The sequence below is a fragment of the Podarcis gaigeae genome (assembly GCF_964106915.1).
Source record: "Podarcis gaigeae genome assembly, chromosome: 2".
NCBI classification, from domain to species: Eukaryota; Metazoa; Chordata; class Lepidosauria; order Squamata; family Lacertidae; genus Podarcis; species Podarcis gaigeae.
The window spans coordinates 121,616,071-121,633,352 of record NC_139679.1 but is presented as its reverse complement, the minus strand read 5'-3'; the positions used below and the strand labels follow the sequence as shown (position 1 = coordinate 121,633,352).

General features: G+C 46.7%; 1 protein-coding gene across 2 annotated transcripts in view; it reads right to left on the bottom strand.

The window, feature by feature from the left end:
• Positions 1–4,145: 4,145 nt before the first annotated feature.
• LOC310837292 (uncharacterized protein) overlaps positions 4,146–17,282 on the bottom strand; it is a 530,615-nt gene continuing 517,478 nt past the window's right edge. Inside the window, exons 2-7 of one of the 2 annotated variants that reach the window (XM_083723613.1) lie at positions 15,767–16,819; positions 14,382–14,508; positions 13,828–13,931; positions 13,454–13,595; positions 9,525–9,614; positions 4,146–6,086 (exon numbers count right to left, since the gene is read on the bottom strand). In XM_083723613.1, coding sequence (XP_083579739.1) covers positions 4,645–6,086; positions 9,525–9,614; positions 13,454–13,595; positions 13,828–13,931; positions 14,382–14,508; positions 15,767–16,303 — 2,442 coding nt within the window. In that variant the 5' untranslated portion in view covers positions 16,304–16,819 and the 3' untranslated portion in view covers positions 4,146–4,644. The remainder of the gene's footprint in view (positions 6,087–9,524; positions 9,615–13,453; positions 13,596–13,827; positions 13,932–14,381; positions 14,509–15,766; positions 16,820–17,282) is intronic. The other variant, XM_083723612.1, reaches the window with a different exon arrangement.

Sequence of the window (17,282 nt, the reverse complement as noted above, 5' to 3'; positions counted from 1 at the left end):
GCTAAAGCATCCCTGATGGACAGACGTCCAACCTCTGCTTAAAAACCTCCAAGGAGGGAGAGTCCGCCACCTCTCGTGGGAATCCATTTCTACTGCTCAGAAAGTGTGTTTTTTTCCTGATATTGAGTCGGAATATTGAGTCTGCCTTTTTTCCTGATATTGAGTCTGCCTTCTGGAAGAAGGTATAGGGTAATAAAGGCCAGGACTAGCTGCCTGAAAAACAGTTTCTACGTTAATGCAATTCTGGTTCTAAACGCAGCATAAGGGGTCTCTGTAGAATAGTGTATTTTAAAATGGGGTTTTAGAGTTTTTAGGGGTTTTTGAATGTTTTATGTAGTTTCGTGGTAGTTTTATGTAGTTTTTCAATTTCATTGTTCCACAAGGGACAATGACAATAAAGATATTGTATCGGAATCTCTTTTCTTGTAGCCTGAAGCCATGGGTTCGAGTCCTACCCTCTGGAGCAGGAGTAAACAAGCACGCTCCTTCCATGTGACAGCCCTTGAGATATTTGGAGGTGGCTATCTGATCTCCTCTCATTCTCCTCTTTTCCAGGCTAAACATACCCAGCTCCCCCAGAAGCTCGGCTCTGCCCTCGCCGGTCCTGGAAGGATCCTTTTAAAAAGTCCCATATGCTCAGAGACTTTGCGCCTGTTCTTTGGGGGAGATAGGAAGCCCAGAGCACTTGTTCTTTTATGAAGAGGCACGTAGTGAGACCATTGATCCCCTGCTGGCTCCCAAAAAAGCAAAAATTTGACTTTTTCCTGTTAGGCAAAGATCATATTGTCACCAGATTCTGTGTACAGATCTGTGGCGCAGACCATCTCCCGACCCAAACTAGTTTGTTAAGAAAATCCCCAAACTCAGTTCCATGGGTGACTCTGGGTCATCTCTCTGCGGTAGCTTATCTTAAAAGTTTTAAGTGTCTATACGCTGATCACATTTATAAATTTTAAATTTATTGTTGTACATTGTTTTAAATGTTTGTTTTCCTTCTGGGATTGTACCCCCAAGTGTGTTTTATAAGCTGGTCTCCGACCGTAATAAATTATCTATCTATCTATCTATCTATCTATCTATCTATCTATCTCTACCCAGCTCCTCCAAGGAGGGTGTAAATCAGAATAGCAGGCAAGGAGTGCCTCTGCCACGCTGCCATAGTTTTGCAGGGACATCCAACTGCTTTTTGGGGGGTGGGGTTGGCGGTTCCTGCTGAACCAGTGGTTTGGTGATGTGTGTGTGAGATTTTGACCAGCTTCAGCCCATCTGAAGCTGAAGCTGATACAGGCTCGTCTTATCTTGAGCCCAAGCAGAGCATCGTCACACAGCAGAAGGATAAGCGGTATGTGCCACATTCTCAACTTTATTTACACTTCTATGCTGAGAGAATACAAACATGCATCTTGCCTCTGTGAGAGCAGAGAAGCAACCCCTCTCGGAAACAAAGAACACCGAGAGAAACAGTGAAAAACAGGAAACCAGTGAACGTCACATCCAGTCTCCCATTCCCGTGGGAATCCAACAGTAACTCTGACTGTGGAATGCAAAACAATGTCCCGTGACTGCAGCTGCTGCTCAGTGAGGGAAATAGAAACCAACAGTGTGATGGTCAGGTTTAGAATCCCTACTGGATCTTGAGGAAGTTTGCTGGGCGACCTTGGGGACCAGCTGCTGCTTCTCAGCCTGGCCTACCTGGTAGGGGTGGTTGTTGGGGTTGAATGAGGAGGGGGAGGACCATGTGTGACACCTTGAGCTCATGGGGGGAAGGAGTAGGGATATAAATATGATAGGTAAAATACAAGGACCCATGCATACATGTGCAGATGCGAGCATTATTGCATGCATGGGCTACATGTGATGTTTACCGCCTGCAGACCTTTAAAGCCCTAAACGGCCTCGGTCCTGTATACCTGAAGGAGCATCTCCACGCCCATCGTTCTGCCTGGATACTGAGGTCCAGCGCCGAGGGCCTTCTGGTGGTTCCCTCATTGTGAGAACCAGGGAACCAGGCAGAGGGTCTTCTCGGTAGTGGCGCTCACCCTGTGGAACACCTTCCCATCAGATGTCAAGGAAATGAACAACTATTCGACTTTTAGAAGAGTTCTGAAGGCAGCCCTGTTTAGAGAAGTTTTTAATGTTTGATGTTTTATAGTGTTTTTAATATTCTGTTGGGAGCCACCAAGAGAGGTTTGGGAAACCCAGCCAGATGGGCAGGGTATAAATTATTATTATTATTATTGGCAACATAAAACCCACCATGTGGGAATCCCTTGCAGCCGACCACAGTTACTGGAGACAGTTGACCACGGGAGGAATGACAGCTGGGAAAAGCAGAGAGAGAAGAAATGTTTTAGTGCATCTGCAGTAGCACAACCAAATGCCCCCACCTGCAACAAAACATGTCCCTCCCATATCGTTCTCTACAGCCACAGCAGGCACTGCAACCTTCAAGCTGTTTGACTTCACCCTCAAAGGTGCTCCCCTTCATGGTCTCCCGAGACAGATGGATGCCAACAATCACCCATTTATTTGCTTGTTTATTCATTTCGTCAGCTTAAACTGTAATGAGAGCACACTAAAGGCACTGTGTGCTAGGAGCTAATCCTGTAAATAATTTTAAGAAAAATGGTCAGAGCTCAAGAGCTAAAGACAATATGACTGTAGAAACCTAGTTTTCAGCTCTACCGTGGCAGGAATATCTTGAGCCATAGTGTAACCAGACAGTGAGATTAAATCCCAATTTTAGAGAGCGGGGGGAAGGAAAGGAAAAGAAACCCATTGATACATATTTTCACGTAGCACAGACCAAGCTAACAGGAGAAGCAGCTTAGAATCAACAAGGTAAGTGCATCTCAATTCAGGTTTGGGGAGCAGGTGGAGGAAGAGTGGCGTATAAATTATGGATTCAGCTGAAAGTTTTGATTTTCAGTTTAGAACCAGTTTAAACGAGTTCAGTTTTTCAAAAACAGTGTGCAAGTTAAATCGTCACTTAGCCACCGTGCATATTCCACTCGGCTGTCTGCTCAAAAAATCAGTCCTTGGCGCATGCTATCGTCCTGACCAAAAATAAATAAATGCCCAGTGTTCTTGAGCTTAAGAATGAAATCCCAAGAGGAAGTGTTGCAGTAATGAGGGACTTCTGATTACCGTATTTTTCGCTCTATAGGACGCACTTTTTCCCCTTCAAAAATGAAGGGGAAATGTGTGTGCGTCCTATGGAGCGAAGAAGCCATAGCCCCGCAACCCTCTCCCAGCTGGAGAGGTGACACGCGGCTATGGCAGCAGCCTCTCCGCTGCGGCCTTTCCGCTGCTCCCTGACCTGCTCTTTGGGGCTGGTGGTGGGCTTCCCCCCGCCAGCCCCAAAGAGCAGGTCGAAAGGAACCTGAAGCCTGGAGAGCGAGAGGGGTCGGTGCGCACCGACCCCTCTCGCTCTCCAGGCTTCCAAGGTAGCCGCCTGAAGGCGACTGAACGGCACCTAGTTTTAGAGGGGGGAAACAAGAGGGGAAAAATTCTCCCCCTCTCTGCGCAGCGCCTCCTGCCGCTTCGCTGAAGGGACGCTGGGCAGAGAGGGGGAGAATTTTTTTTCCCTTGTTCTCCCCCCTCTAAAACAAGGTGCGTCCTATTGTCCGGTGCGTCCTATGGTGCGAAAAATGCGGTACCTGCATATACATTAGCTACATGTTTGTTCCACTCGTGAGAAAGGAGAAACATTCCTAGGAACCTGTGTGTGTGCCCCAGAACTATCAGTTATCAGAGGGGACATAAGAAAGAACAAACAGAAATTCCAAACAATAAAATGTGGTAACAGAATGATGGACTAGGCAGGTGTTGGGCCTGATCTGGTAGCCAGGTCCTCTTACATTCTTTAAACAAGCAAAGACGGATACTTTTAGGCAGAGGGGTCAAGCTTCAATCATGGCCGCTGACCGGCCTGCTAGGAGCATCTTCCTGGTTGATTTTATAGAGGCTTCTAAAGACAGCTTGCCAGTGCTCCAGTGGCCTCAGGGGACCTTGCACCCGAAGGCCAGGAGGGTCTGAGGAGAACATCTTCAAAGAATCATAAAACTGTCGAGTTGGGAGGGACCTCAAGGATCATCTAGCCCAACCCCCTGCAGTGCAGGAATAAAATGTAAACTGAACAGGCAGCCAATATCACATTGTTTAATTAAACATGATTGTCCAAGGTTACAGCAAGGGGAGAATTTTTTCAAAATGCTGTCAACGCATAATTTCCGGACAGAGGCTAAACGTAACATTAGGCCTACAAAAATACAATACCAAAACATCCTGTCTCCGTCACTTCCCACACTTTGGAATTTAAACATACACCGCCATGTGATAGACAACAATCTCATGACTGCAAACACGGAGCAGGAATCCTAACAAGGCTAGACATGCATCTATCCTGGACTCATGTAGTCACTGGGAACTGCCCATTCTGAGCCCTGCTACAGCTGCTTATTAAGATTTGATTGGTCAAGTGATTCTCTACTCTAATTATTCCTATGCTTTCCCTTGGGTTGGCATCTTGGAAGTCGGAAGCTTATGTTCCATCTCAAGAACTTCCCACATTCCAATCATCACTAGGATTTGCAGGATTCCACCCTGCTTGACGCAGTGGAAAGCGTCTTCTCTGGCGGAAGGTCATTCCGCACCCTGAGTGTTTCTCACGTGGATTCTTCTGTGTGTGTTGAGGTGCGTGCTCTGGTTGAAGCTCTTCCCGCACTCCAAGCACTTGTAGGGCTTCTCCTCTGTGTGGGTTCTCTGATGTCTCTTAAGGTGTGTGCTCTGGTTGAAGCTCTTCCCGCACTCTGAGCAGTTGTAGGGTTTCTCCCCCGTGTGGATCCTCTGATGCACTTTGAGGATTCTGCTGTCACTGAAGCTTTTCCCGCACTCAAGGCATTTATAGGGTTTCTCCTGCGTGTGCGTTCTTTGGTGTACTTTGAGGCTCCTGCCGACACTGAAAGTCTTGCCGCACTCGGAGCATTTATAGGGCTTCTCCTGGGTGTGGACTCTTTGATGGACTTTGAGGCTTCTGCTATCGCCAAAACTCTTTCCACACCCAGAGCATATAAAGGGCTTCTCCCCCGTGTGAGTTCTTTGATGAGATTTAAGGATTATGCTTTGACTGAAACACTTCCCGCACTCAGAGCATTTATAGGGCTTCTCCCCTGTGTGGATTTTCTGGTGTATTTTAAGGTTCCCACTATTGCTGAAACACTTCCCACACTCGGAGCATTTATCTGGCTTCTCCCCCGTGTGAATTCTCTGGTGCGATTTAAGAATTATGTTTTGACTGAAGCTCTTTCCACACTCGGAACATTTATAGGGCTTCTCCCCCGTGTGGATTCTTTCATGTCTTTTAAGATGCGTGCTATGACTGAAGCTCTTCCCACACGCTGAACATGTGTAGGGCTTCTCCCCTGTGTGGATTCTTTGATGTTTACTAAGGTTTGAACTCAGGTTGAACCTCTTCCCGCACTCAGAGCACTTATAGGGTTTCTCCCCGGTGTGGATTCTCTGATGCGATTTAAGCTCAGGGCTGCGACTGAAGCCCTTTCCACACACTGAGCACTTATAAGGTTTCTCCCCTGTGTGGATTCTTTGATGTCTTTTAAGGTTTCTACCGTCATTAAAACCCTTTCCACACTCTGAGCATTTATAGGGCTTTTCTCTCGTGTGAATACTTTCATGCCATTTCAGACTTACGCTATGACTGAACCGCTTTCCACACTCCAAGCATTTATAAGGCTTTTTGCCTGCATGGAATCTTTGATGGAGATGAAGGTCTGAGCTGCGAAGGAACTGCTTCCCGCACTCCAAGCATTTGTATGTTTTATCTGTAGCATGCGCTCTCTGGTGTTTAATAAGGTATATCTGCTGGCTGAAAAGCTTCCCACACTCTGCGCATTTCACCAACTTCTCCTTGTGGATTTTTCTTTGGTTTCCTTCGCAATGTTCTTCTACTATTGGGATTTCATGGAAGTCAGTCCCTTCAAAAACAATGGATTTGTTCCCCCACTTCTGTTTTAATTCCGTTTTCGTTCTATGCCGTTCACACTCTTTATTGCCCTCTCCGTCGTCATCTAAAGGAATCAAAGGTGAAATCTGATCAGGGAGGAAGAGATCTACGAATCATGGAACAAACATTGATCTGATGAACCTTGGAACAGACAAATGGGGTGGTGTGTGGAGCATTGGCTATTCTGCTCATGCGAGATCACAGGTTCACTATCCAAATGAATGTACTCAATAACAGTGTCAGGAAAACAGAGACCTTAAAGGACCACTTCCAATCAAAGTAGCTAATTCTTGGCAATGTGGTGACATAGTCTTTAAAGCAGGAGTGGGGAACCGAATCTGGGTGTTAGGCAGGTGCTGCTTACTGTATTTTTCGCTCTATAAGACGCACTTTTCCCCTGCTAAAAAGTAAGGGGAAATGTGTGTGCGTCTTATGGAGCGCATGCAGGCTGTGCAGCTTTCGCTGAAGCCAGAAGAGCAAGAGGGATTGGTGTACACCGATTGGTGCACAGCGACAGCCTCCTGAAGCCTCCTGAGCAGAGCGGGAGCGCTCCCACTGTCCTCAGAAGGCTTCGCATTGATCCCTCTTGCTCTCCTGGCTTCGCTTCACTGGAGAGCCACTGCGCAGCTTTCCCTCTCTGTGCAGTGCCCCTTCAGCAAAGCGGGAAGAAAAATGGAAGGGGCTCCGCTTCTCCTGCCGCTTTGCTGAAGGGGCGCTGTGCAGAGAGGGAAAGCTGCGCAGTGGCTCTCCAGCGAAGGGAGGAGAAACGGAGCCCCTTCCATTTCTCCTCCCGCTTTGCTGGAGAGGCGCTGAGCAGAGAGGGAGAGAACTTTTTTTTCCTTGTTCTCCTCTAGAACTCGGTGCCTCTTATGGTGGGGTGTGTCTTATAGAGCAAACAATACGGTAATTCCATGCACTTGTCAATCACCCAATGGTATAATGATGTCCGGTGACTGACAGCTTAAAAAGTTCAGAAGGGGTCCCTGTAAGCACCAATCAGCTGAGTGGAGGTTGGAGCAGCTTCCTTTGAAGGTGTGCTCTGAGCACCGATCAGCTGATTGATTCCAGGAGCTGCGACTTCAAAGAGGTTTGCCAAAATGGTTCAACTAATTGGCTGTTACAGGGAGCCGCTTTGAAGTCCATTTGCAGCAGCACTTTGGATCCAAACACATTACCTGTCAGGGGTCACCAACCCAACCCAATTAAAAGGCAAAATGGGCAGGTGCCTTCTAGTTGATTTCTGTGAAATGAATGGTATGGCTAGCTTGTGTATGTTTCCTGGTAATAGTAATTTATTATTTGTACCCTGCCCACCTGGCTGGGTTTTCCCAGCCACTCTGGGCAGCTTCCAACAAAGATTAAAAATACATTAAAATGTTACACATTAAAAACTTCCCTGAACAGGGCTGCCTTCAGATGTCTTCTGAATGTCAGGTAGTTGTTTATCTCTTTGACATCTGATGGGAGGGAGTTCCACATGGCGGGCGCCACTACCGAGAAGGCCCTCTGCCTGGTTCCCTGTAGCTTCGTGTCTCACAGTGAGGAAACTGCCAGAAGGCCCTCGGCGCTGGATCTCAGTGTCTGGGCAGAACGATGGGGGTGGAGACGCTCCTTCAGGTATACTGGGCTGAGGCCATTTAGGGCTTTAAAGGTCAACACCAACACTTTGAATTGTTCTCGGAAACGTACTGTGAGCCAATGTAGGTCTTTCAGGACTGGTGTTATATGGTCTCGGTGGCCGCCCCCAGTCAACCAGTCTAGCTGCTGCATTCTGGATTAGTTGTAGTTTCTGGGTCACCTTCAAAGGTAGCCCCACGTAGAGCGCATTGCAGTAGTCTAAGCGGGAGATAACTAGAGCATTGAAGAATGCCCTGTGTTGTTACTACAGAGCAACATCGTCAGACAGTGTGTCTGTGTGTATGCACACAATCTCCATAACCAGCAGGACATAACTGCCATCTCATGGTATGCATAAACATTGTCCGGGGTGGTTGTCTCTCTGATTTTGTGTTATGCCTGGTTCCCAAGGGCAGCCATTCCATACCCTCCAACATTTCTCTGATCAAAATAGGGACATCCCATTCCATAATGATAATTTTACTATTTATACCCTGTCCATCTGACTAGGTTGCCCTCTGAGCAGCTTCCAACATATATAAAAACATAATAAAACATTAAACATTAAAAAAAACAACCCTTCACTATACAGGATTGCCTTCAGGTGGCCCGGGGGTCGGATAACGCCATACCCTCCAACATTTCTCCAATGAAAATAGGAATGTCCTAAGGAAAAATGGGACATTCTGGGATCAAATCAGAAACCGGGACGGCTTCTCTAAGTTATGGACATCCCTGGAAAATAGGGACACGGAGGGTTTGCCATTTTGTGTTAGGCCATGCCCACTCCATGGCAGCCATTTTGTGACTGGCAGTCCCGGAACCCCCTTCAAAATTTTAAATGCAATCACTAGTCCAAAGACATTGGAAACTCCTGGGGCAGGAGGATGTGGTTTGTGGGGAACGGACTTGTGGGCCAAATTGGGGCTGAGCCTAATTGGGCTCATGGAGTACAGGTGGGTGCTATGAAATATGATCTGCCATTCCTCACTTTAGATACAAACTCCTCCTTTCCCAGTTGAGAGGACCCCTTCCACCATTCCCTGTTTCTCAGATATACAGTACACCTGCAACTTATGGGGGGGGGGGTTCACGTTCCCAGGATCATGCCTAAAAACCAAAACCACATATGGTCAAAACACACTGAGTTCAATGGTATGTGGGGTCACCCTCTTCCTTTTTTTTTTTTTTTGCCAAATCTGCACAAGTTAAATGTGGATAAGTTGTGGCCTTACTGTACCCCTCAACTGGGTGGTTTTTGTTTTCCTTTTTTCTTAAGAAGAATTTCATTTATAAGGAAATAGAAGGATAAAAGAATGAAAAAGAAAGAAATAGGAAAAAAGGTCAAAAGGTACAATATCATACAATAAGTAATATCAGTTACATATCCATACATTATTATACAGATATAAGTCATACAGTGGTACCTCGGGTTACATACGCTTCAGGTTACAGACTCCGCTAACCCAGAAATAGTACCTCTGGTTAAGAACTTTGCTTCAGGATGAGAACAGAAATCGTGCTCCGGCGGCGCAGCAGCAGCAGGAGGTCCCACTAGCTAAAGTGGTGCTTCAGGTTAAGAACAGTTTCAGGTTAAGAGCGGACCTCTGGAACAAATTAAGTACTTAACCAGAGGTATCACTGTATTATTATCCTTATTAATAGCCTATTATGTTCTGTATAAACTTGTTCCAAACATCAATATATTTATTTGTCCAGACCAAGTCTGGCAATCCGTTCACATGTTGCAAGTACTGCCGTATTGTCAATCCATCGATTAAAGGAGAATCATAAGTGGGTGATATTCAGCAAGAAAAAAATAAGGTTGCTAGGTAAAGACATAGCCGGGTATGCCTGACATGGGGGCCCACCCCTAAGTGCCTACCTGCTGATCTCTCCTCTTCAGAGCTTTCGGCAAACGGGTCGCCCCTTTCTCCCTGCCAGGAGATATGGTCCAGCCTGGGAAGCGGAAGCCCTGTTTAAAACGAGCGAAACAAATAACTTGTAGGAACAGAAGAGCCTTGCAGGTGCCGGATCACACCAACGGCCCATCTACTCCAGCTGTTACACTGGACAACCAAATGTGCCTTCTGAGAAGCACACAAGCAGGACCTCATGCTGATGTGATTGGATGGGAGGAGGCCAGCCATTGTGACCTCATGCTGACGTGATTGGATGGAAGGAGACCAGCCATTGTGACCTCATGCTGATGTGATTGGATGGGAGGAGACCGGCCATTGTGACCTCATGCTGATGTGATTGGATGGGAGGAGACCGGCTATTGTGACCTCATGCTGATATGATTGGATGGAGCACACAAACAGGACCTGAGCGTGCCAGCAGTGTCTCCACTTGTGATTCCCAGCAACTGCTAATCAGAGGTCATTGTGACCTCATGCTGATGTGATTGGATGGGAGGAGACCTGCCATTGTGACCTCATGCTGATGTGATTGGATGGGAGGAGACCGGCCATTGTGACCTCATGCTGATGTGTTTGGATGGGAGGAGACCTGCCATTGTGACCTCATGCTGATGTGTTTGGATGGGAGGAGACCTGCCATTGTGACCTCATGCTGATGTGATTGGATGGGAGGAGACCGGCCATTGTGACCTCATGCTGATGTGTTTGGATGGGAGGAGACCTGCCATTGTGACCTCATGCTGATGTGATTGGATGGGAGGAGACGGGCCATTGTGACCTCATGCTGATGTGATTGGATGGGAGGAGTCCGGCCATTGTGACCTCATGCTGATGTGATTGGATGGGAGGCCACTGTGAACTGGCTCTAATTTTTGCTTGGCCGAAGAGGAGAGAAATCCCACTGGTGCTGCCTGCATGTAATTCTTATACCATATGATGTATTTATTTATTTTAAAAACACTTAAAATACCGCAACTTCATTTTAAAAATCAAAGTAGGCTTTGATTTATATACCGTATAAATATATATTCATATATATTTATTTATATATATTTATTTATATATATTTATATATATATAAATATATATAAATATATATATATAATATACCGTATTTTTCACCCTATAGGACGCACTTTTTCCCCTCCAAAAATGAAGGGGAAATGTGTGTGTGTCCTATGGGGCGAATGCAGGCTTTCGCTGAAGCCTGGAGAGTGAGACGGGTCGGTGTGCGCTGGGCTCCCACGGCTTGCAGAGAGCTGCCTGTTTGCTGGGGTTGGGGGAAGCTCGGGCCTCCCCAGCCCCGCGTCTGGGTGCGTCCTATAGGGCGAAAAATACGGTATATACATATATATATATATATATATATATATATATATATACATACACACACACACACACACACACAGAGTGGTACCCTGGGTTAAGTACTTAATTCGTTCCGGAGGTCCGTACTTAACCTGAAACTGTTCTTAACCTGAAGCACCACTTTAGCTAATGGGGCCTTCTGCTGCCCTCGCGCCGCCGGAGCACGATTTCTGTTTTCATCCTGAAAGTTCTTAACCCGAAGTACTACTTCTGGGTTAGTGGAGCCTGTAACCTGAAGCATCTGTAACCTGAAGCGTATGTAACCCAATGTACCACTGTATATGTTACAATAATTACATATGTATAGCTATAGACAGACAATAAAAAAATGAGATAAAAATTAAAATCACAGTCCACCCGTTGTCACACAAGAAATTGCTATTGCTATTAAGTCTTGAACATACATACCACCAGCCAAAGAATGTGAAGCCTCACTGATCACCCCCCCTTCCTTTAAAACTCGTGAGCGATTTTGTCCTTTTCACAGTTATTGTTGGTGAATTACTTTTAGGAATTTGCGCTGCAGTTTTTCTAATGGTCACATTGCCTTGTATTTTACCGCCCTTCTCTGCTTTCCTTTCACTGCCAGAGAAAATTCTTTGTCCTGAGAAGCCTTTCCGCCACTAACTGGCAAGATCTCCCCATCGTCCTCGTTGATCTGGTCCGAAGGAAAGCAGAGCAAGACGTTTGGCACAAGCTGGCTGCAGGAGTTGCCGGAAGGAGGCAAACAAGCTGCCACCCAACCCTCTTAGGGACTCCATTGCGGATTTTTGTATGGTTTACTCCTAAGTCTTTTTTCCTCCCAAAGATATCTCACAAGTGAGCAGAGGCTTAGGATCAGATAGCCATGTTCAAATATATAAAAGGATGTCACATAGAGGAGGGAGAAAGGTTGTTTTCTGCTGCTCCAGAGAAGCGGACACGGAGCAATGGCTCCAAACTACAAGAAAGAAGATTCCACCTAAACATTAGGAAGAACTTCCTGACAGTGAGAGCTGTTTGACAGTGGAATTTGCTGCCAAGGAGTGTGGTGGAGTCTCCTTCTTTGGAGGTCTTTAAGCAGAGGCTTGACAACCATATGTCAGGAGTGCTCTGATGGTGTTTCCTGCTTGGCAGGGGGTTGGACTCGATGGCCCTTGTGGTCTCTTCCAACTCTAGGATTCTATGATTCTATGATTCTAGAATGGCAGATAAAGATGGTGGAATACGTAGAGTTGGCAAAGCTGACGGGGAAGATCCAGAATCGGCGCGACGAACTATTTCAAACGGACTGGAGCAAATTTATATTTTATATGAAGGAAAATTGCAAAAACGTTTGTAGGTTTGAGTTGAAATGTTTTGTAATGTGACTATAAGGAGCTGATTTACATACAATGAGGTGAAATGTTAAAGGAAGATAGTAAAAAGGGGGTTATAGAGATGCTAAGAATTTAGTAAAGATGTTTGGAAGTCAGAAACAGGGAGGGAAGGAGGTCGGTGCTCAGTCGAGCCATGTTTAAGGTTATTGATGTATGTAACAAAATGTGATTGTGACAAATATGGAAAACTCAATAAAAATCATTATAAAAGAATCGGAGTTTTCCTTCTTTATTATCTGTACATTGGTATCTTGGTTGTCAAATGGCTTGGCTGTCAAACAAATCAGCTCCCGAAAGCCGCAAACGCAGCAGAAGCAAGTGTTCTGGTTTGCGAACTTTTTCAGAAGCCGAATATCTGACACGGCTTCCAATTGAGTGCAGGAAGCTCCTGCAGCCAGTCAGAAGCAGCACCTTGGTTTCTGAACTGTTCCGGGAGTCAAACGGATTAAGTTTGACAACCAAGGAACCACTATATTTTAATAGATTGGGGGGGGGGTTATATTGTTTATATTATAATTTAATTTTTAAGGATTAACTTTTCACACCTTTTTAGCTTTTGGCATTTTATCTGCCTTGTTGTAATTTATGTAAGCTGCCTTAAGTCCTTGGTGCAGCAAAAAGGTGGGATGTAAATAAAGGTCCGTATAGTTAAAGCTATGGTTTTCCCAGTAGTGATGTATGGAAGTGAGAGCTGGACCATCAAGAAGGCTGATCGCCGAAGAATTGATGCTTTTGAATTATGGTGCTGGAGGAGACTCTTGAGAGTCCCATGGACTGCAAGAAGATCAAACCTCTCCATTCTGAAGGAAATCAGCCCTGAGTGCTCACTGGAAGGACAGATCATGAAGCTGAGACTCCAATACTTTGGCCACCTCAGGAGAAGAGAAGACTCCCTGGGAAAGACCCTGGTGTTGGGAAAGATGAAGGGCAAAAGGAGAAGGGGATGGCAGAGGACGAGATGGTTGGACAGTGTTCTCGAAGCTACGAACATGAGTTTGACCAAACTGCGGGAGGCAGTGGAAGACAGGAGTGCCTGGCGTGCTCTGGTCCAGGGGGTCACGAAGAGTCGGACAAGACTAAACGACAACTAAACAACAACAACAAAATAAATAAACGCTAACCTCATAGTAGCTGTAGTAGCAATTCTGCCTGACACGCTTACTTACCGAGAGAGGCCAGATTCCCACAATTCCACAGTTCTCCATGGCTTCCCTGCGCAGACCCCTCCAGCCTTGGTCCAGCTGAGCCCACTCGGCCTCCATGGAAGGCTGTGAAATGTACAGCCATCTCCTCAAAGGTCACGAGGTCCTGGAAGGAAGGAAGGAAGGAAGGAAGGAAGGAAGGAAGGAGGAAATGTTTACTTCTCACAGGTAAAGCAACAAAAAGGAAGACAGGAAAAGCTGAGATGCAAGACCCAAAGCATCATCAGCGTCACTCAAAGCCTTCTTAGTGAGCAGCTCTGACAGAAGAAAATGGCTGCCATCTTCAGGTCCAGAGTGATGGGCAGAGGAGAAAAGGCACCCACAGTTCTATTCTGTACCTGTTCTGGCTGCAGTGACGCTGCTTCCAGTCCATCACAAAGAGAAGGAGGCATGGGGGGACGCCTCAGGGCCATTTTGCCTTCTCTGAGGGCTGTCCTACTTCCTACAAGAAGACAAAGAAGGTGGATGATATAGCAGCGTTAGCTAGCCCTCCTTTGGCCCAAGGGCCACCACTGATGGGTCAGGTGACCCCCCTGAGGCCCACATGCCAGTGGTGGGCGTGGCCAATGCATGAGCATGTGCAGACCAAGCATGCACATAGGAACATAGGACGCTGCCTCATACAGAGTCAGACCACTGGTTGATCGAGCTCAGGCCTGCAACGACTTCCAGAGCCCCTTGCTGATCACGTTAAGAAAAAGAAAAGAGAGAAGTCCTTGCACCCAGGCTTACAATCTCAAAAGACACGGCACAAAAGGAAGGTGGATTGGGAGGGAGGAAGAAATAGGCAAACATAGGTTCAAGTTCTCTGAATGATGGCTTAAGGTGGTACAGGACTGTTTTAAATGTTTGGTGCAGATAAGACGCATGTTGTAATAGGGACTTTTCTTACCCAAAGAGGAGGTACCCCCTTCGGCCTCCTGCACGATCCCCCGGAAGAGCGGCCGCTTTGTGATGTTCAACGGAGCATCTTCTGGCTCTGGGGAATCTGTGGCTGCTTTGAAAAATGTCATGTGTGCCTGAAACAGAAGGAAGGGATATGAGAGGAAAGAGCTCACAGGAAAAGTGAAGAAATGGAACAGCCAATGGACAAGGGTGCCATTAAATCAAATCAACAAATATTACATCGAAACCATTTCCAAATTGCCTAGGAATTCAGATTTCCGTGTAAACTTATTCTACCTTCCAAACCTTGCAACACACTCCCAGGTGTGTCTTTGGCAAATGCACTTAAATGCGTTTAAAAAGGTAAAGGACCCCTGACAGTTAAGTCCAGTCGCAAATGACTCTGGGGTTGCGACGCTCATCTCGCTTTACTGGCCAAGGGAGCTGACGTTTGTCCGCAGAGTTTTTCCAGGTCATGTGGCCAGCATGACTAAGCTGCTTCCAGCGAACCAGAGCAGCGCATGGAAACGCCGTTTACCTTTCCGCCAGAGCAGTACCTATTTATCTACTTGCACTTTGACGTGCTTTCAAACTGCTAGGTTGGCAGGTGTTGGCAGCTCACCCCATCGCGGGGATTCGAACCATCAACCTTCCGATCAGCAAGCCCTAGGCTCAGTGGTTTAGATCACAGTACCACCCGCGTCCTTAAATGCGCTTAGTCTATTATTATTTGAACTTACATAAAGTTCACAATTTTCTACACATCTGCATAGGTAAAGGTAAAGGGACCCCTTACCATTAGGTCCAGTCGTGGCCGACTCTGGGGTTGCGGCGCTCATCTCGCTTTACTGGCCGAGGGAGCCAGCGTACAGCTTCCGGGTCATGTGGCCAGCAGGACTAAGCTGCTTCTGGCAAACCAGAGCAGCGCATGGAAACGCCGTTTACCTTCCCACCAGAGCGGTACCTATTTATCTACTTGCACTTTGACATGCTTTCCATGCTTTCGAACTGCTAGGTTGGCAGGAGCAGGGACCGAGCAACGGGAGCTCACCCCGCCGCGGGGATTTGAACCACTGACCTTCTGATTGGCAAGCCCTAAGCTCTGTGGTTTAGACCACAGCACCACCCATGTTCCTACACATCTGCATAGGAATGTCTAAATAAGACTGTTTTTAGCAGATGCTGGAAACTTTACAGTGCCTGATATCAATAGTTTGAATTCCTTTTGTTTTTAAGTTGATCTGCTGCCACCTGGAGGTTTTTCTATCAGTCTAGAAATGCTTTTAAAGAGACAAGCAACACCCGAGAAAAGGTGGGTGGCCGGTGAGACTTTTTAGGGGACTGTCCACACACATTTTCAACCCGTTGGAAGTAAATGAAACAATTTCTGACCTGCTCCTCCTCCTGCTTCTTGTCCTCTGCCCGGCTCAGGAGGAAACCTTCGGCCAGGGCCACCGCCTGGGAACTGGACTTCGGGCCACAATCCCTGACCCAGCTCTCCATCTCCAGGGGGAGGACAGCCAGGAACTGCTCCAAGATCACCAGGTCCAGGATCTGCTTCTTGGTGTGCCGCTCTGGCTTCAGCCACTGGTAGCAGAGGTTGTGGAGTCGGCCGCAAACCTCTCGGGGCCCCTCGGCCTCCTGGTAGCAGAATGCCCTGAAACGCTGGCGTTGTACATCCGAGCTGGCGTTGCCCTCATCCAGGATCTTCTGCTCTCTTCTTTCCCAGCATTCCTGGCTGCTGCCTCCCGCCTGGACGATTTGGGCGCTTCTTATCTCTTTGGAGCCGTCCAAGTCTGGCTCTTCCACCTTTGACCTCTGCTCCAGCTCAGCCTCTAACAGAACCCTGATGATCTCCTTGCTCTGGTGCCAGTTTCTGTCCGGAGGCAAGGGCGGCCTGAATTTGGGGTGAGGAGACGGCGACGACATCTCCTTGCAAACGTGTGGAGTCCTTCGGTGTGAAAGTATCACACGCCCCTCTCAGGAAGAGGAGTCTGCAAGAAGCACAGGAGGATTCTGGGTATAGACTGGGGGTGGTTCATGCAAGGAAGGCAGATGAGAACCCAAAAAGGACCAGAAACTTGGGTAAGGAGGAGGTGACAACAACAAAGTCTTGCAAAGGACTCAAGACCTGAAGGAGCGTCTCCACCCCCATCGTTCAGCCCGGAAACTGAGGTCCAGCTCCAAGGGCCTTCTGGAGGTTCCCTCACTGTGAAGGAACCAGGCAGAGGGCTTTCTAGGTAGTAGTGCCCATCCTGTGGAACGCCTTCCCATCAGATGTCAAGGAAATAAACAACTACCTGACTTTTAGAAGACATCTGAAGGCAGCCCTGTTAGGGAAGTTTTTAATGTTTGATGTTTTATCTTGTTTTTAAGCCGCTGAGACCACATAACGCTGGTCTTGAAAGACCTACACTGGCTCCCAGTACATTTCCAAGCACAATGCTGGCCTTATTAATACATTTATATGTAACCAAACAAACCCCTGTGTTGCAAAGAGAATGTCAGCAATATCTAGGCAACGCGATGACCATGTACATACGCAATAGACAATCTTTATAGAATTCCTTTAAACCATAATAAGGACAAAATGAAATCTTTAGCCTCAAAGTCTCTGAACATCTTTAAATGAAGCGAGGTACCAGACTTTGTACGACGAAAGACAAGCTGTAAAGCTTTGTGTATTCAGCAAATATGATGTCCAGCACGGAACAGTGATTCGGGATATTGGCAACTGTTTCGCTGACTAAGAATTCTTAAATTGTTAAAGGAATTCTATAAAGATTGTATATTGCGTATATACATGGTCATCGTGTTGCCTAGATATTGCTGAGATTATTAATACATTTGGCTTTGGTTTATTTGCATATCATTTCCCCACCGACTTAAAGACACACAGACACAAATT